General features: G+C 41.5%; 1 protein-coding gene across 1 annotated transcript; it reads left to right on the forward strand.

The window, feature by feature from the left end:
- Nucleotides 17166-20568, forward strand: LOC109244414 (transmembrane emp24 domain-containing protein p24delta9-like). The gene is made up of 4 exons (XM_019411502.1): nucleotides 17166-17601; nucleotides 18612-18821; nucleotides 20120-20196; nucleotides 20284-20568. The coding sequence occupies exons 1-4, from the start codon at nucleotides 17401-17403 to the stop codon at nucleotides 20426-20428; spliced, it is 633 nt and encodes a 210-aa protein (XP_019267047.1). The 5' UTR covers nucleotides 17166-17400; the 3' UTR covers nucleotides 20429-20568.

The raw sequence follows: 21094 nt of genomic DNA on the forward strand, positions 1-21094 counted from the left end.
ATTCTTAGACCGTCTGTGAAACTGTGACAGCATTTCTGGGTAGTCGAGATTCAAACAGTAGTATTGGATTCATGTTCTGATAGCTTATGCTTTTTCTTCGCTTATGTTAAATCCGCTGGTTAAATGTTATACTTCGCAATTGTAATGATTATAAAACGGGTAAAAGGTAAATGATACAAATAATTAGCTTGCCTAGCTCGTATTAGTAGGCGTCACCACGACTTCCGAGGGTGGAAAATCCGGGTCATGACAAGTTGGTATCAGAGCTCTAGGTTACATGGGTCTCACAGTTCACAGACAAGCTTAGTAGAGTCTGAGGGTTCGGTACAGAGACGTCTGTATTTATCCCCCAGAGGCTACAGAGTTAGGAAAAAGACTTCACATCTATTGTCTCCTGTCGTGCGATTTTGTTCTCTCAGTACTAAACTGAAACCCCTACTCTTGTCCTTTTGCGAATGGAGAGGTCACGTACCGCTTCCCCAACCGGATCACCAGCTTTGACTTGGGAGTAGTTCACTTAGCTATTTTTGGAGAAGTTTCTCCCCATCACTCAGAGAGAGGCCTATTAGAGGCAGTTTGAGCGTCTCTAGCAGGGTTCTATCACTGTTACCCAGTATAAGACCAGATTCATCGACTTGGCTCGTCATGCTCTTATCATACTTCCTACTGAGAGAGAGAGTGAGGAGGTTCATCGAGGGACTAGTCCGGCCCGCTCAGTTAGCTAGAGGTGGAGGTAGAGATGCTAGAGGTGGAGGTAGAGGAATTAGAGGTGGAGGTGCAGGTACTGTCCTGGGTTGTAGTAGAGAAGCTTCGATTATTTTGGCGCCGCATCTGGTCATGCCTAGTGGTTCCTTGGGTGCTCCTGTAATATGTCTGCATCGGTGGGTGATTTTGTTATGGTAGATCGTGTCCATCATTCGTGTAAGTTGTGATTGGGGGTCTTGAGACTCGTGTAGGTTTGTTGCTTCTCGACATGGTTGATTTCGACGTCGTATTGGGGAAGGATTGGTTATCACCTCACCACGCTATCTTGGACTGTCATGCCAAGATTGTGACCTTAGCCTTGCCGGGTTTACTTCGTTTAGAGTGGAGAGGGACTCCTGGTCATTCTACTCGTAGTGTTGTCTCTTATGTGAAGGCTCGGCGTATGGTCGAGAAGGGGTGTTTGGCCTATTTGGCATATTTTCGTGATTCAAGTGCCGAGGTTCCTTCTATTGATTCGGTGCCCGTTGTTCGTGTGTTTCCTGAGGTATTCCCTTCAAACCTGCCGGGTATGCCACCCGACAGGGAAATTGATTTTTGCATTGATTTGGCTCTAGGCACTTATGCCCATTTCTACTCCGCCGTATCGTATGGCCCCGCCTGAGTTGAAAGAGTTAAAGGAGCAGTTGCAAGACTTGCTTGAGAAGGGTTTCATTAGACCTAGTGTTTCACCTTGGGGTGCGCCGGTATTGCTTGTTAAGAAGAAGGATGGGTCAATGAGAATGTGTATTGATTACCGGTAATTGGACAAGGTTACAATCAAGAATAAGTATCCGCTACCGAGGATTAATGGTTTGTTCGATCAGCTTCAGGGTGACAAGGTATTTTTAAAGATTGACTTGAGATCTGGCTACCATCAGTTGAGGATTAGGGCATCCTATGTCCCTAAGACAGCTTTCCGCACTCGGTACGGGCGTTATGAGTTCTTGGTGATGTCATCCGGGTTGACAAATGCCCCAGTAGCTTTTATGGAATTGATGAACCGAGTGTTTAGGACAACACCCGATCACCCATTCACCCACGAGCCCGAATATATAATTGGTTCCAAAATTCGACCCCAAAACGAGGTCTAAATCACAAATAATAAAAAAAGCCCTAACTCTACCCAAATCCCTAATTTTCTACCCTTAAGAATATGATTTAAGCCTAGAAATCTAATGGGTGTTAATGGAAATTAAAGGAAAAGAGTCTAAGATTACATACCTATGAATTGGTGGTGAAATCCCCTTTAAAAAATCGCCCAATTTCTTGTTTAGATGAAGAAGTTACGAGTCTTTGGTGAAAATCCCGTAATGGCTACTGTTTTAAGTGCTGGGCGACAGTGTTCATCGCGTTCGCGAGAACACTGCCGCGATCGCAAAGAGCTGCCAATAAGTGGACTTACGCGATCGCGATTTCCTCTATGCGTTCGCGAAGGGTAAGCCTCCCTGACCTTCGCGTTCGCGGACAGCATTACGCGTTCGCTTAGAAGAAAGACGAGTCCCCAGCCCACCTCCAGTTTACACTACGCGTTCGCGTCGAACAGGTCGCATTCGCGATGAGCAACCCCCCAGTGCTTCGCGTTCGCGACTATGGCTTCGCGTTCGCGAAGCACAGATCCACCCCTGTCCCAATTTCCCTTTCGCGATCGCGAGTGTTACTACGCGATCGCAATGCACAAAAGATCTGTGTACCTGCAGCAGCAATTCTGCAACTTTTCCTAAGTCCAAAACCTTCCGAAACACACCCGAGCCCTCGGGGCTCCTAACCAAACATACGTTCTAACTCAATGACATCATACGGACTTAACCGTGCGATCAAATCGCCAAAATAACCTCAATAGCAACGAATTAAACCCCAAAATCCATGGAATTTTTTCAAAACTTCTTAAAGCATCAAACTTTGCATTTATGGTCCGAATCACGTCAAACGGATTCCGTTTCTTACCAAACTTCACAGAGTTATCTTAAATCACATAAAAGACCTGTACCGGGCGCCAGAACCAAATACGGGCCCGATACCAACATGTTCAAATCAAAATTCATTTCAAATTCCTTTAAACAATTTCAGAAAACAATTTTCTTTAAAAATTCATTTCTCGGGCTTGGAACCTCGGAATTCGATACCGGGCATACGCCCAAGTCCCACATTTTCCTACGAACCCTCCGGGACCGTCAAATTACGGATCCGGGTCCGTTTACCCAAAACGTTGACCGAAGTCAAATTAATTCATTTTTATAGTCAAAATTTATCATTTTTCAAAGATTTTCTCATCTAAGCTTTCCCGCTACGCGCCCGGACTGCGCACGCAATTTGAGGTGATGCTAAAAGAGGTTTTTAAGGCTTCGGGGCGTAGAATTCAATTTAAAAACAAGTGATGACCTTTTGGTTCATCACATAAACAACCTCGGGAAGAAACAAAAGAAAGTACATTTAATCAGGAGGATCCAAGACGTAGTAAACGTCAAAGAACGTCTACATCATTTGAAGCAGATTTTGTGACTTTCTTATTGGAAAATGAGCCTCGAACATTTAAAGAATCTATGTCTTCTTTGGAATCATTATTTTGGAAAGAGGCAGTCAATAGTGAAATAGAATCCATATTGAACAACAATACATGGGAATTGGTTGATCTTCCTCCTGGAAATAAACCTTTGGGTTCTAAATGGATTTTTAAGAGAAAAATGAAAGATGATGGCACTATTGATAAATTTAAGCAAGACTTGTACTCAAAGGGTATATAGACAACGAGAAGGTCTTGACTACTTTGATACATACTCTCCAATGACAAGAATTACGTCCATACGGACGTTAGTAGCATTAGCTGCAGTGTATGGTCTTGAAATTCATCAAATGGATGTTAAGACGACCTTCTTGAATGGAGATTTGGAGGAAGAAATCTACATGGAACAATGTGACGACCCAAAGGGTCATCACCTGTTTTTAATTGAATTCTGTGTCTCTTAGGCCTTGAAAACCTCATTTAGAGTTGCCTCAATTTGCGTGCGTAGTCCGGGTGTGTAGCCGGAAAACTTAAATATGAAATTCTGTGAAAAATGCTAAGTTTTGATGTTAAAATGAATAAATTTGACTTTGATCAACATTTTGGGCAAATGGACCCGGACCCGTAATTTGACGGTCCCGGAGGGTCCGTAGGAAAATATGGGACTTGGGCGTATGCCCGGAATCAAATTCCGAGGTCTCAAGCCCGAGAAATGAATTTTTTAGTAAAATTGTTTTCTGAAATGGTTTAAGGAAATTTGAAGTGAATTGATTAGAATATGTTGGTATCGGGCCCGGTTTTTTGTTTCGACGCCCGGTATTTGGTTCCGGCGCCTGGTACAGGTCTTATATATGGTTTAAGTCATTCCTGTGAAATTTGGTAGAAAACGGACGTCGTTTGACGTGATTCAGACTTAAATTGGAAAATTTGATGTTTTATGAAGTTTGAAAGAATTCATGGATTTTGAGGTTTAATCCGATGTTTATGATGTTATTTTGGCGATTTGATCGCGTGAGTAAGTCCGTAGGATGTTTTTGAGGTTGTGTGTATATTTGGTTTGGAGCCTCGAGGGCTCGGGTGAGTTCTGGATAGGCCACGGGTGCATTTTTAACTTTGAAAAAATTTGCTGGTGTTTCAGACCTGCAGGCTTCGCAATTGCGAAGCCTGTCTCGCAAATGCGAGAGGTGACCTGGGAAACTTACTTCACAAATGCGAAGTCTATGTCGCAAATGCGACGCCCGCTGAAATCCTCTATGATCGCAAATGTGAGGACGCCCTTCGCAAATGCGATCTACGCTGGGATGGCTTGAAGTCGCAAATGCGACTATTTGTTCGCAAATGCGAAAAAGCCCAGACTTCCTAAGAGTTCCACAAATGCGAACATGGTTTCGCAATTCCCATATCTGCCGAGGTCGGGGTTCGCAATTGCGAACCCCTGTTCGCATTTCCCATAACTGAGACCTGCAATTTTTACACTTAAACGATTTTGAACCCCATTTTTCATATTTTCTCAAACCCAAACACACTTAGGCGATTTTCCAAGAAACAAGTCTTCTTCCAAACCAATTGTAAGTTAGTTTTTACTCATTTCTTTCAATCACTAACATCTTTTAACATGATTCAACCTAAAATCAAAGATTTTCATGGGGGAAATTGGGTGTTTTGGGTAGAATCTAGGTTTTTCAAAAATTGGGATTTGGACCTCAATTTGAGGTCCGCTTTTAAAACAAATTATGTATTTGAGTTCATGGGGGAATGTGTAATCGGATTTTGGTTTGAACCTCGGGTTTTGACCACGTGGGCCCGAGGGTGATTTTTGACTTTTTGGGTAAAACTTTGGAAAACTCATTTTCATGCATTGGGGTTGATTCATTTAGTGTTTATTAATGTAATTAAGTAATTTGTGATTAGATACGAGCGAATTGGCGGTGGAATCAAGGGGTAAAGCTATAATTGAGGCTTGAGTTATGTTCAAGGCATCGAGGTAAGTGTTTGGTCTAACCTTAGCTTGAGAGATTAGGAGTTGAGTCATATTTGCTATGTGTTTTCTTGTGGAGTACGACGTATAGGCATGGTGACGAGTATCTATACGTCGGTGTCGAGCATGACCGTGAGTCTTAAATTGATATTTGTTGTATTCTTGAATAATGCTAAGATTGCAATAGTGAGTAGATCTGTGGTATTGAGCAAAGGCTTAGCTTATTTTCGTAGAAGTTATTTATGAGTTAGAAATGGTGAAAATGGAGATGATTAGAAGTTGAACTGAGGTTGGTTATAACTGGTTCTCCCTTGCCGGGAGGAATATACTTGTACTGTTGAGTTCCCTTGCCGGGATGGAATATTTTATGGTTAATCCCTTGCCGGATTTTTTGTCATGATTACTGTAAGTTGTATATTTGGAATGGGTTGCGCGCCGCAATATTTTTATTTATGTATATATTATATTGGATCGGGTTGCACGCCGCAACAGATATATTATATTATTGGATCGGGTTGCACGCCGCAACAGTTATATATATATATATATATATATATATATATATATATATATATATATATATATATATATATATATACATATGGATTGGGTTGCGCGCCGCAACAGTAGTGTTATCATATTGTTTTAGATACTGTACTGTTCTTTCATACTTATTTAGTTTCTGCTAAGTTGAACTGTTTCCCCGAGGCATGTACCCCCTCCCTTTTAACTACTCATTACTTGTTTATTTTTCTGCAAAATATTATATATATCCACATAGGTTTATCTGAAGTCTGGTCCTAGCCTCGTCACTACCTCGCCGGGGTTAGGCTAGGCACTTACCAGCACATGGGGTCGGTTGTGCTGATACTACACTCTGTGCTATTTTGCACAGATCCAGGTACCGGAGCAGCATACGGTGCGCAGCAGTAGTTCGGGAGCCAGCCTTCAGTCCACGAGATTCTGAGGTAGTCCTGCAGGCGCCCGCAGGCCCGACATCTCTTCTATCTATTCTGATGCACTGTTTCCTTTTGTATCCGAGACAGACTTTATTCCTTGTTTCAGACAGTTGTATGTAGCACTCTTAAATAGTCCGTGAATGTTGTGACATCAGTTCTGGGTAGAGGCATATGTGGATTTTTCCTTATTATTTTTGTTTATTTCGTTTAAGTCTTCCGTTAAGTTACGAATTCCGCTATTGTTACATATTTATTTCCTGTTAATTAAACTATTAGAAAATAGATTTTAAAGCAAAGTATTTATGGATTCTATATGTGTGGCTTGCCTAGCTTCTACGAGTAGGCGCCATCACGACTCCCGAGGGTGGGAATTCCGGGTCGTGACAAGTTGGTATCAGAGCTCTAGGTTACATAGGTCTCACAATTCACAGAAAAGCATAGTAGAGTCTGAGGGATCGGTACGGAGACGTCTGTATTCATCCCCCAAAGGCTACAGAGTTAGGAAAAGTTTCACATTTGTTCTTTCTTGTCGTGCGGTTTGGTTTCTCAATGCTAATTGAAATTCTACTCCGTTCTTTCACAGATGGCGAGAACACGCGCTTCCTCATCTACTGATCAGCAGTCCGAGCTCCTAGCAGCTCCCACGAGGGGCGGAGGGCGAGGCCGAGGCCGTGCTAGAGGCCGAGGCAGGGGCAGAGCTCAGCCCAGGGCAGCAGCACCAGTGGCGGAGCCTCAGGTTGACTTTGACGAGGAGGTTTCGGCCCCAGCCCCAGCAGTTCCGGTAGGCCCAGCTCAGGTCCCAGGGGGGTTTATTGCTACCCCAGTTCTTCAGGATGCTCTGGTCCGTTGGAGGGTCTCATGGAGAGTGTCACCCGTGCAGGCTTGCTTCCTGTAGCACCAGCCACTTCTCAGGCTGGAGGAGGAGCCCGAACTCCTTCTACTCGTACTCTGGAGCAGGTAGCTCCCCTGATTCAGACTCCAGCAGTTCAGCCAGTTGGAGCAGCTCAGCCGGGTGTGGTAGCCCAGGCCGGTGATGGAGCAACTATGTCTGTCGAAGCTTTATGGATATTGGACAGGTTCACCAAGCTCTTCACTACTACCTTCAGTGGTGCATCTACTGAGGATCCCTAGGATTATCCGGACAGCTGCCACGAGGTTCTTCGGAACATGGGTATTGTTGAGACCAATGGGGTTGATTTCGCTACATTCCGCTTGTCTGGATTTGCCAAGACTTGGTGGAGGGATTATTGCTTAGCTAGACCAGTAGGGTCGCCAGCCTTGACCTGGGGGCAGTTCACAGCTATTTCTGGAGAAGTTTCTCCCTATTACTCAGCGAGAGGCCTATCGGAGGCAGTTCGAGCGCCTTCAGCAGGGATCCATGACAGTCACCCAGTACGAGACCAGGTTCATTAATTTGGCTCGCCATGCTCTTATTATACTTCCCACTGAGAGGGAGAGAGTGAGATGGTTTATTGATGGACTCATTCAGCCTATTCGTCTCCAGATGGCTAGGGAGGCTGGGAGTGAGATATCCTTCCAGGAGGCGGCCAATGTGGCCCGGTGAGTTGAGATGGTATTATCGCAGGGGGTGGTCACAGGGCAGACAAGAGACCCCGTCAGTCAGGTAGATTCAGTGGTGCCTCTCTGGAGGCAGAGATTCATACGATAGGGGTCATCCTCCTAGGCCCTTCCACTCATCACTCCAGGTTTCTCACGGTGCCTCAGGTGGCCGTGGTTCTCGCGGGCAGTATTCTAATCAGCAGTCCTACAGTGTACCATCAGCTCCTATCAGTGCACCGCCGCTCCAGAGCTTTCGGGGTGGTCATTCAGGCCGCCAGGGTCAGCCTCAGTTTCCGCAGCCGCAGCATTCGGGTGGGTGTTATGAGTATGGTGACTATGGTCACATCAAGAGGGCTTGTCCGAGGCTAGTGGGTACTCAGTCGCAGCAGCAGGATCCCTATCCTATGATTCAGGCACCAGATGTTCCACAGGCCGCCCAGCCAGCTAGAGGCGGGGGCAGAGGTGCTAGAGGGGGAGGTAGAGAATTTAGAGGTAGAGCTCAGACCGCCAGAGGTGGAGGCCAGCCAGCAGCAGGCCATCCCAGAGAGGTAGATTAGAGTGGTGGGGCTCAGCCCCGGTGTTATGCTCTTCAGTCCAGACCCGAGGCAGAGGCTTCAGATGCGGTTATTACAGGTACGGTTTTGGCTTGTGATAGGGATGCTTCAGTGTTGTTTGATCCGGGTTCTACGTATTCGTGTGTGTCATCTTATTTTGCCCCGTATTTGGTCATGCCTAGTGATGCATTGGGTATTCTTGTTTATGTGTCTACACCGGTGGGTGACTCTATTGTAGTCGATTGAGTTCATCGTTCTTGTGTTGTAGTGATTGGGGGTCTTGAGACTCGTGTAGATTTGTTGCTTTTAGACATGGTTGACTTTGATATTATATTGGGGATGGAATGGTTATCACCTTACCACGCTATCATGGACTGTCATGCCAAGACTGTGACCTTAGCTTTACCGGGTATGCCTCGTTTAGAGTGGAGAGGGACTCCTGTTCATTCTACCCGCAGTGTTATATTGTATGTGAAGGCTCGGCGTATGGTCGAGAAGGGGTGTTTGGCCTATTTAGCCTATGTTCGTGATTCTAGTGCTAAGGTTCCCTCTATTGATTCTGTGCCCGTTGTTTGTGAGTTTCCTAATATTTTTCCTTCATACCTGCTGGGTATGCCACCTGATAGGGATATCGACTTCTGCATTGATCTGGTTCTGGGCACTCAGCCCATTTCTATCCCGCTGTATCGTATGGAGCCGCCGGAGTTGAAAGAGCTACAGGAACAGTTGCAGGATTTGCTTGAGAAGGGTTTCATTAGACCCAGTGTTTCACCTTGGGGTGCGCCGGTGTTATTTGTCAAGAAGAAGGATGGGTCAATGAGAATGTGTATTAATTACCGGCAACTGAACAAGGTAACGATCAAGAATAAGTATCCGCTGCCGAGGATTGATGATTTGTTCGACCAGCTTCAGGGTGCCAGGGTATTTTCCAAGATTGACTTGTGATCTGTATGGCGTTGCATGTGAGGTGTTCACGGATCACTAGAGTCTTCAGTATTTGTTCAAGCAAAAGGAGTTGAATTTGAGGTAGAGGAGGTGGTTGGAGTTGTTGAAGGATTATGATATCACCATTTTATATCATCCGGGAAAGGCCAATGTGGTGGTCGATGCTTTGAGTAGGAAGTCAGCCAGTATGGGCACTCTTGCTTATATTCCGATCGGTGAGAGGCCGCTTGCTTTGGATGTTCAGGCTTTAGCTAATCAGTTCGTGAGACTGGATGTTTCTGAGCCGAGTCGTGTGTTAGCTTGCACGGTCGCTCATTCTTCATTATTGGAGCGTATCCGTGATCGGCAGTATGATGATCCCCATTTGTGTGTCCTTAGAGACACGGTGCAGCGCGGAGGTGCCAGGCAGGTTACCTTAGATGATGATGGAGTTTTGAGATTACAGGGTCGAGTATGTGTGCCTAATGTGGATGGGCTCCGAGAGTTGATTTTGGAGGAGGCCCATAGCTTCCGGTACTCTATTTATCCGGGCGCCGCGAAGATGTATCAGGATTTGTGGCAGCATTATTGGTGGCGTAGAATGAAGAAGGATATCGTAGCATATGTGGCTCGTTATTTGAATCGTCAGCAGGTTAAGTACGAGCATCAGAGGCCTGGTGGTATATTTCAGAGGATTGAGCTTCCCGAGTGGAAGTGGGAGCGGATCACTATGGACTTTGTTACTGGACTTCCGCTGACTCGGAAGAAGTTCGACGCAGTTTGGGTGATTGTTGATAGGCTGACCAAGACAGCACATTTCATTCCTGTGGCAGTCTCCTATTCATCTGAGAGGTTAGCTGAGATCTATATTCGGGAGATTGTTCGCCTTCATGGTGTGCCCGTATCTATCATTTCGGACCGGGGTACACAGTTTACCTCGCGTTTCTGGAGGGCAGTTCAGCGAGAGTTGGGCACACGGGTTGAGTTGAGCACAACATTTCATCCCCAGACGAACGGTCAGTCCGAGCGGACTATTCAGATTTTGGAGGATATGCTCCAAGCTTGTGTTATTGACTTTGGAGGTTCGTGGGATTAGTTCTTGCCTTTAGCGGAGTTTGCCTACAACAACAGCCACCAGTCGAGCATCCAGATGGCTCCTTATGAGGCCTTATATGGTAGGCGGTGTCGGTCTCCGGTTGGATGGTTTGAGCCGGGAGAGGCTCAGTTGTTGGGTACGGATCTGGTTCAGGAGGCCTTGGACAAGGTCAGGATCATTCAGGATAGGCTTCGTTCAGCTCAGTCCAGGCAAAAGAGTTACGCAGACCGCAAGGTTCGAGATGTGGCTTTCATGGTCGGTGAGCGGGTATTGCTCCGACTGTCGCCTATGAAGGGCGTTATGAGTTTGGGAAGAAGGGCAAGCTTAGCCCTAGGTTCATTGGTCCGTTTGAGATTGTTGATCGAGTGGGAGAGGTGGCGTATAGACTTGCTTTGCCGCCGAGCTTATCAGCCGTGCATCCAGTGTTTCATGTGTCCATGCTTCGGAGGTATCATGGCGATCCAACCCACGTATTAGATTTCAACACTGTCCAGTTGGACAAGGACTTGTCTTATGAGGAGGAGCCGGTGGCTATTATAGACCGGCAGGTTCGTCAGTTGAGGTCGAAGAGTTTTCCTTCTGTTCGTGTTCAGTGGAGAGGTCAGCCTCCTGAGGCATCGACCTGGGAGTCTGAGTCTGATATGCGGAGCCGTTATCCTCATCTTTTTCCCGACTCAGGTACTTCCTTCTTTTGTCCGTTCAAGGACGAATGGTTGTTTTAGACGTGCAGAATGTGATGACCCAAAGGGTCATCAGGGTCATCACCTATTTTTAATTGAATTCTGTGTCTCTGAGGCCTTGAAAACCTCATTTAGAGTCGCCTCAATTTGCGTGCGCAGTCCGGGTGCATAGCCGGAAAGCTTAAATATGAAATTCTGTGAAAAATGCTAAGTTTTGATGTTAAAATGAATAAGTTTGACTTTGGTCAATATTTTGAGCAAACGGACCCGGACCCGTAATTTGACGGTCCCGGAGGGCCCGTAGGAAAATATGGGACTTGGGCGTATGCCCAGAATCGAATTCCGAAGTCCCAAGCCCGAGAAATGAATTTTTAGTAAAATTGTTTTCTAAAATGGTTTAAGGAAATTTGAAGTGAAAATTGATTAGAACATGTTGGTATTGGGCCCGTATTTTGGTTCCGGCGCCTGGTACAGGTCTTATATATGGTTTAAGTCATTCCTGTAAAATTTGGTTGAAAACAGACGTCGTTTGACGTGATTCGGACTTAAATTGGAAAATTTGATATTTTATGAAGTTTGAAAGAATTCATGGATTTTGAGGTTTAATTCGATGTTTATGATGTTAAGTCCGTAGGATGTTTTTCAGATTGTGTGTATATTTGGTTTGGAGCCCCGAGGGCTCGGGTGAGTTCTGGATAGGCCACGGGTGCATTTTAACTTTGAAAAAAATTTGCTGGTGTTTTAGACCTGCAGGCTTCGCAATTGCGAAGCCTGTCTCGCAAATGCGAGAGGTGACCGGGGCAACTTCCTTCGCAAATGCGAATTTTATGTCGCAAATGCGACGCCCACTGAAATCCTCTATGATCGCAAATGCGAGGACGCCCTTCGCAAATGCGATTTACGCTGGGATGGCTTGAAGTCGCAAATGCAACTATTTGTTCGCAAATGCGAAAAAGCCCAGACTTCCTAAGAGTTCGCAAATGCGAACATGGTTTCGCAATTCCCATATCTGCAGAGGTCGGGGTTCGCAATTGCGAACCCCTGTTCGCATTTCCCATAACTGAGACCTGCAATTTTTACACTTAAACGATTTTGAACCCCATTTTTCATATTTTCTCAAACCCAAACACACTTTCCAAGAACAAGTCTTCTTCCAAACCAATTGTAAGTTAGTTTTTACTCATTTCTTTCAATCATTAACATCTTTTAACATGATTTCAACCTAAAATCAAAGATTTTCATGGGGGAAATTGGGTGTTTTGGGTAGAACCTAGGTTTTTCAAAAATTGGGGATGTGGACCTCAATTTGAGGTCCGATTTCAAAACAAATTATGTATTTGAGTTCGTGGGGGAATGGGTAATCGGGTTTTGTTCGAACCTCGGGTTTTGACCACGTGGGACCGGGGGCGATTTTTGACTTTTTGGGTAAAACTTTGGAAAACTCATTTTCATGCATTGGGGTTGATTCATTTAGTGTTTATTAATGTAATTAAGTAATTTGTGATTAGATACGAGCGAATTGGCGGTGGAATCAAGGGGTAAAGCTATAATTGAGGCTTGAGTTGTGTTCAGGGCATCGAGGTAAGTGTTTGGTCTAACCTTAGCTTGAGGGATTAGGAGTTGAGTCATATTTGCTATGTTTTTTCTTGTGGAGTACGACGTATAGGCATGGCGACGAGTATCTATACGTCGGTGTCGAGCATGACCGTGAGTCTTAAATTGATATTTGTTGTATTCTTAAATAATATTAAGATTGCAATAGTGAGTAGATCCGTGGTATTGAGCAAAGGCTTAGCTTATTTTCGTAGAAGTTATTTATGAGTTAGAAATGGTGAAAATGGAGATGATTAGAAGTTGAACTAAGATTGGTTATAACTGGTTCTCCCTTGCCGGGACGAATATACTTGTACTGTTGAGTTCCCTTGCCGGGATAGAATATTTTATGGTTAATCCCNATATATATATATATATATATATATATATATATATATATGTTTATATATATATATATATATATATATATATATGGATCGGGTTGCGCGCCGCAACAGTAGTGTTATCATATTGTTTTAGATATTGTACTGTGCTTTCATACTTATTTAGTTTCTGCTAAGTTGAACTGTTTCCCCGAGGCATGTACCCCCTCCCTTTTAACTGCTCATTACTTGTTTATTTTTCTGCAAAATATTATATATATCCGCATAGGTTTATCTGAAGTCTGGTCCTAGCCTCGTCACTACCTCGCCGGGGTTAGGCTAGGCACTTACCAGCATATGGGGTCGGTTGTGCTGATACTACACTCTGTGCTATTTTGCACAGATCCAGGTACCGGAGAAGCATACGGTGCGCATCAGTAGTTCGGGAGCCAGCCTTCAGTCCACGAGATCCCGAGGTAGTCCTGCAGGCGTCCGCAGGCCCGACATCTCTTCTATCTATTCTGATGCACTATTTCCTTTTGTATCCCACACAGACTTTATTCCTTGTTTCAGATAGTTGTATGTAGCACTCTTAGATAGTCCGTGAATGTTGTGACACCAGTTCTGGGTAGAGGCATATGTGGATTTTTCCTTATTATTTTGGTTTATTTCGTTTAAGTCTTCCGCTAAGTTACGAATTCCGCTGTTGTTACATATTTATTTCCTGTTAATTAAACTGTTAAAAAAATGGATTTTAAAGCAAAGTATTTATGGATTCTAAATGTGTGGCTTGCCTAGATTCTACGAGTAGGCGCCATCACGACTCCCGAGGGTGAGAATTCCTGGTCATGACAAACAACCTGAAGGGTTTGTGGTTCTAGGTAAAGAAAAGAAGGTATGTAGACTTGTTAAGTCCCTTTACGGACTAAAACAAGCACCCAAACAATGGCATGCGAAATTTGACCAAATAATGTTGTCAAATGATTTCAAGATAAATGAATGTGATAAATGTGTGTACATTCAAAATGTTCCAAATCACATGGTTATCGTTTGCTTATATGTGGACGATATGCTGATAATGAGTAATGACATTGCCAACATAAATGCTACTAAGCGTATGCTAACTAGCAAGTTTGATATGAAGGACTTTTAAATTGCTGATTTAATTCTGGAGATTAAGATCCATAAGACTCCTCAAGGTCTGGCATTGTCACAATCTCATTATATTAAGACGGTACTTGAAAAATTCAAGCACTTAGGGTTTAAAGTTGCAAAGACTCCAATTGACGTGAATCTTGCATTAGCAAAGAACAAAGGCCAAAGCATATCACAATTGGATTATGCTCGTGTGTTGGGATGCTTAATATACATCATGAATTGTACACGACCAGATATAGCTTGTGCTATAAGTAAATTAAGTCGATACACGAGTAATCCAGGTCAATCTCGTTGGATGGCAATGAAACTAGTTTTGGGATATTTAGAACATACCCAGGGCTTTGCTTTGCACTACAGTAAATATCATGCGGTGAATGAGGGATACTGTAATGCAAATTGGATCACCGGTTCAGCTGATTCGAAGTCCACAAGTGGATATGTATTAACTATTGGTGGAGAGCGGTATCTTGAAAGTCATCTAAACAAACTTGTATTGCCCACTCTACAATGGAGGCTGAATTCATAGCCTTAGATAAAACCGGTGAAGAAGCTGAATGGCTCCGGAATTTTTTGGAAGACAATCCATTTTGGCCCAAACCGTTGGTACCAATATGCATACATTATGATAGTCAAGCGACAATTGAAAAGGCTGGGAGCGTTATGTATAATGGTAAATCTCGTCATATATGATGAAGACATAAAACCGTTCGGCAAATACTCTCTAGAGGAATTATCGCGATTGACTATGTAAAGTCAAGTGATAATGTGTCGGATCCACTTACAAAAGGCCTAACTAGAGAGGTAGTTGGGAAATCATCAAGAGGAATGGGACTATGGCCGAGAACAAGTCATTGTGGCGGTAACTCTACCTAGAAGACTGGAGATCCCAAGATCTAGGTTCAAGGAGATCAAACAAAGTCATTAATGACGGTTCAACATTGTCAACTAAAATTTTGGTCCATTCTCGTGATGAGACAATGTTCAGTACCAAAGATAAAGTATTATGGCTTTTTAATGATTTCTAAATTTGATACAGGGTATATCAAATAGTGCATCTACGGGATGACACATTTAGGAATCACCTATGTAAGTGTGAAGTGTTAGCCGCTTCAAGGAGAATTTTGTAAGGTCAATTATCTACGCACTTATGAAACCAGGCGGTGTTCATGGCTGAAACGAACACAACAATGAGAACTAAAGACGGTTAAGGGTTGGTTGTGTGACTTATGGTTGTCTAGGTATACACCAAAGTTCAACGATTCAAAGATATCAAATCTACCGATTGACCGAGTATATCCGACATAAGTTCACTACGGAAAGTTCAAAGGGAAACCTACTTATCCAGGTGCAATTAATCCTTGCTTGTGAATCACACAGTTTTTCATGCATATTTCCATGATATAGTCATTCCCCATTCATGTGGGAGACTGTTGGGGTTTTAAGCATTAATATGGCTTAAAAGAGGGTGAATGGGAAATTGAGGGAAATAAAATTTTTAAATGAAATATTAAGTACCCCCCCCCCCCCCCCCCGACAAAGGGACATTGTCTCATATTGGAAGAGGAAGAGGTTTTTGATGGGCATATAAGCAATTGCTCTTCTTCTAGCTCTTAAGGAGTTGAGAAGAAGACAAGCCTTGCGCCGTCGTCGTCGTCGCTCACTCGGCTTCGGCTTCGGCTTCGGATTTGGATTTGAATTTTGGATTTGGTCAAATGATCGTTTGATTGATTAATTTTTTGGACCAAATTTATTTGTTAATAGTAAATATTAACTGAAATGTTATTAAATATCTATTTTAATAACAGAATATTAATATTAATATTATATTAATATTAAATCCAACGGAATATTAAACGTTTTTCCGTTATCCGTTTCAATTTTTCGGTTGTGTAACTGAAAATTAACCTCCCTCTTCCATTCCCGGTTTATTATTGCATAAATTAGCCATTTATGTTATGGCATTTATGCTATGGCCATTTTGCATAAACAGCCATTCTGAAGAGTTGCACCTCTTCAGTTTTCAGCCCAACATTGGCTATAAATACAAGTCCATTCTCTTAGAATTTCCATACGATTTTCTGAGTTATCCTCCTTTCTTCTGCATGCTTTTAACTTCAAAGAAAACAACAGTAAGTTTGATTTGCTATCGAACTTTTTGTTCGTTGAAACACTGGGGTTGAAGTACCACTACACTAGTGTGTAATTCGTTCTATCCTGGGAGGAAATAATCCATAACTTTGGGTACTAGGAGGGGATTAAATTTCTTAAAGAAACACTGTGAATTCAGTGGGCTCGGATTAACTTTTATTGGTTTACATTTTCTGTTTATATATTATTCTATCTTTCCTAGAATTAGTTTACAAATACGGTTTACTAGCGGTGTTCCCTTTCATTTTTCCTCAGCCATAGTTATTCTGTAGACCTTAGCATTTGTATTTCTTGCTGCTTATTTCTCCTCTGGCAATGGTTTCTTGCCCATTCATCTCAATTTGTTTTGTTGCCAATGTTGTCCCTACTAATTGATGGATACTGGATGACACCTCCTAACGAGCGCATCAACATATTAAAGAGAGCACGCATCACAATTTTATTATACCAATGCCTTTAACTTTAACAGAGAAGGAAGTGGAATAATTTTGACCTAATGTAGGGTTTGGTTTGCGGGAGTACATGCATTATGTTATGTGTTAATTTTATGTATTATTTTGGAAGTGATATACAATTAGACATCTCTATAACATCATCCCTATATAACAACACCTCACTATAAAAGTCAACCTTTTCCGGAATTAATTTTCATGTTATGTTATAATATATGTTCTGTATAACAGCACTTTGCTATATCATCCAAACAGTTATAGAGAGGTCTGACTGTAATATAGAATAATAATATGTGTATTAGCAATGTCGGGATTAAACTACTTAAAGATAAAAATATCAAGTAATTCATGTATAATAATCTACCTATTATTAATTATATTAATAATCCCTTTATTATTAATTCCCGATATATATTATAATCCCCCATATATGAACCAAATTGCTAAAGAAACAAGGAAAAATAAATAAAATACTCCGTAAAATAAGAAGAAAAGCTTCCAAAAAAGTAGTTGTAGACTCGTAGTACAAAAGAAAAAAACCCCATGGGATTCATTACCGAATCAAACCTTCCTACTCTCAATCAAATCAAAAAGTCTTGTTCCTGTTAACATCTACGCCATCATTATCATTATCATCATCATCATCATCATCCCTCTCTCTTTCTTGTTTTCGTAATCATACCCCAAAACAAAATATCTATCAATTATTATTCCCAATTTTGCTCTTAATAATGATTCCCACGATGCCAATAATTCTAATCTTGATGTTATTTGCGACGCAAATACAGTCAGTGCAATTCGAAGTATTATCGGGTCACACAAAATGCATAGCAGAAGACATAAAGAGTCATTCCATGACTGTTGGCAAGTACCATATTGTCAATCCCAATGATGGCCATCCTTTACCTGACTCTCACAAAGTTACCGTCAGGGTAATTTTCATTTTCGGCTCTGATTTTTGATTTGAATCAATTGGGTCTATTTAATTTGATCTTTGTATGGTAAAGTTATGAGCTTTTTGGATGTTTCAGTAACCTATCTATTTCCAGTGTCTCTTGGTTGCATACTAGACACCAGAAACCTTCTACAAACTAATTGGGATCGGCTATTTGAATATGTTAATTGTACTTATTCCATTTCAATTTATGCGAATCTATTTACTTTTTAGTCAGTTTCAAAAAAAATGAAAATGAACCCATTCCTAACAAGGAAACTCTTAATTTTAGAGTTCCTATATTACTGTTAATGAGAAGCTTTCACGGTCACACAAATGATATGATATGATATGTTATACACCACAAGTTTCTAAAGATTTATAGACACAAACATATTTACAACCACAAGTTTCAAAAATATTCCTATTTTTTTCTTAAACTTTGTGCCCAGTCAAATAGGTTCATATAAACTTAAACGAGGGATTATAGTGTTTGCCCCTTTTGGTTTTGTTTCATTCTAATTGTGTTGATGTAGTATGTGTCTAAGAGAGCATGTAAAATATTCTCAGTAATTGACTAGTTTTAAGATGATATCAACCTTAGCCACCTCCTTTATCGGAATTGGAATTCGTATGTGAGCTAATGTAGGATGCAAAACTAAAAGAGGTGTAGTTAGCTTCTTAACCTTGAAGTTGATTTTTCGGTTAGTGAAAATCTGTTTCATTCTTTTGCATTTTGTCCGGATCAACCAAAAATTATGAATTTTAATTAGAGCTTGGTTTTCTTTAAAGGTGTTGGGACACACGAGTAATAAGGGTATGTGTGATCTAGAAGTTTCAGAGGTTTCTTTTTTGAGAAAAGGGATTTCCATAGGTTCAAAAACTAAAAGTTATGCTCCGGTTTCGTGCAGAAGACGAGCTTTTTTGTGTATCATGTGTTACTTTGATCAGATTAATCAGTTTCATTTGGTTAAATAAATGAACTTTTATCTGGTTTATGTGATTTAGGTGACATCTACATACGGGAATACCTATCACTATTCGGACAATGTTCCTGAGGGGCATTTTGCTTTTGAGACTACGGAAGCTGGAGATTATATGGCTTGCTTCTATGCTGCTGACCATAAGCCCCCTATTACTCTGACTCTCGATTTTGATTGGAAGTCTGGTGTAGCTGCTAAGGACTGGACCAGTGTAGCTAAGAAAGGTTCTGTTGAAGTAAGCCTTCTTTTTCCTTTGATCTACATGCTTACTTGTCTCATTTATCACGTATATGGTTGCGACAATCTATTTGTCTTGAGTCGCACTGGCAGTTCACACATATTGACCTGTGTGTTCCCGTAACGTTTGATTTTCTCTGTCTCCATGACTCCTTTTGAGTTTTTAACTCCTAGAGCCTTTCACTTTAACAATACAAAACTGACCATTTATTGAATAACTTCTAAATGTTCATCAACTTCTGATCAGCAGTTTGGTTTAATGAAGCATCTAATTGCACTTAAACAGCCTCAAAGACTGCAGCTTCTAGATCAGGCTGACCATTATCTTGATTTTCTTAGAAGAAGGAAAAACAAAGAAATGATTCGATTGCAGAATTTAGTGGCTTTCATTTTTCACCGATAGGCAAGGAATCAAAGTTTGGGGGGCCTGTTGTAAAAGGGTGTAGTCTCTTCTTGATATTGAACTGCTTTCAATGTGAAGGTTTTTTTTTTTTTTTAGGGGGGGGGGGGGTAGGGGGGGGGTTTGAGGTGAATTATACAAGTTATGAATTTTAGTTGAATAATTGAATTAAAGCAGAATATACTGCACTTCATCTATTCCTTTCCTGTTCTAACAACCACATATTCTTAACAAGGAAGTGACATCTGATTTGCAGCTAAGTTGCTTCGACACGACACGGCAGTTTAGGTGTCGCACCCGTGTCGACACGACACTAGTATGGGTGTAGGTATGGGATCTGTACCGGATCTGGTCAAACAATTTTGGTACTTTGACCACGACGGATGGAGATACAATTTGATTCCGGTAATCAGAACCAAAACTAGGGTAAATTTGAAGAAAATAGCATACCTTATCTAGGAAATCAGTCATTTACTTATCTACAACCTTGAGAATAAAAAAGAAATCCACACTTTACAAGCTATATGTAAGTATTCCACAAAATTTCTCATAATTTAGAGATATTTTTATATATTGCTTTTTGAATTATTTTTAGCACCCGTATCCATACTAGGATCCTTATCCTCGAATCTTAGAATTTACATCTCAAAGGATCCGGCCTCTAGATCCGCACTCGTGTCTGAGCAACTTAGATTTCCAGATCTTGAACTCATACCAAGTAGTCCCTCCCTCCATGCTTTATTCCATTTTCTTAGGCCGATATGCTCACATATCTCATTGAATGATTAATTACCTTGCACTCATGCCTGAAAAAAGAATGTCAACTTGTTATACTGCTGCTTCAGATTCCACTGACCGCTAGATTTGTAATGCTCTTTCATCTGTCCTCTTGCCAGCTAATGGAATTAGAATTGAAGAAGATGTACGAACATGTTCAAAGCATCCATGATGAGATGTTTTATCTCCGCGAAAGGTGAGTTAACCTTTTTCTTGTTACCGATCCTATCCTCATGAATCTAAGCTAATGAAATGGATTTTGAAATATTTCCACATGTTACAGGGAGGAAGAAATGCAAGAACTTAACAGATCAACCAACTCCAAAATGGCTTGGATGACTGGCCTGTCAATCTTTATATGCTTATCTGTGGCAGGGTTGCAGTTGTGGCATTTGAAAACCTTTTTCGAAAAGAAGAAGCTAATTTAATGTTATTCTGATACTGTTACTAGTCTTATGTTTGGGTAGAATTCTTTATAGACAACACAAATGAAGAGGGAAAGTTATATTTTATGTACAATGTGATAGAATTTTATTTCAAATGGAAATGTTACTCTCAGTTTCAGATCTCTGGTTCTGATCTTCTATTGCCGTCTATATGCTCTGATGATTTGCTAGCAATCAAACTTTTTCTCCTGGAATATTTTAAGCTTCATTTGATACCAATGGTACTTGTACCCTAAAGCTTTAGAATGTGTTTCCATACGTTAGTACCACAACAAAGTTTTGAATTTCTTACTTACTAAGAAAAAGTGGCAGAATTATAAATCTTACCAATCCCAGACCCAACTATTTTACCAGCTCTGATATCAAATACATCTTGCACAAAACTATGTCAAAATTTCTCTTGAAGAAAAAATTTCCATTGTAAATATTACTATTTTATATCTCTTGAAGTATTGATCGATCGAGAAAATCAACAAACTACATATGCATGTCTGATGTACTACAGCTCCTCGAATGAAAAAGAAAAAGAAATAGAACGGAGAAACAAGAAACTTTTATCCAAATCATATCTAGCTTTTATCAATTAGTTTTTATAACTCATTCTGACCCATTAAGCAGCCTAAATACAACTCATGAAACTCACCCAAA

This window comes from Nicotiana attenuata, chromosome 2, assembly GCF_001879085.1.
Source record: "Nicotiana attenuata strain UT chromosome 2, NIATTr2, whole genome shotgun sequence".
In the NCBI taxonomy this organism is placed as follows: Eukaryota; Viridiplantae; Streptophyta; class Magnoliopsida; order Solanales; family Solanaceae; genus Nicotiana; species Nicotiana attenuata.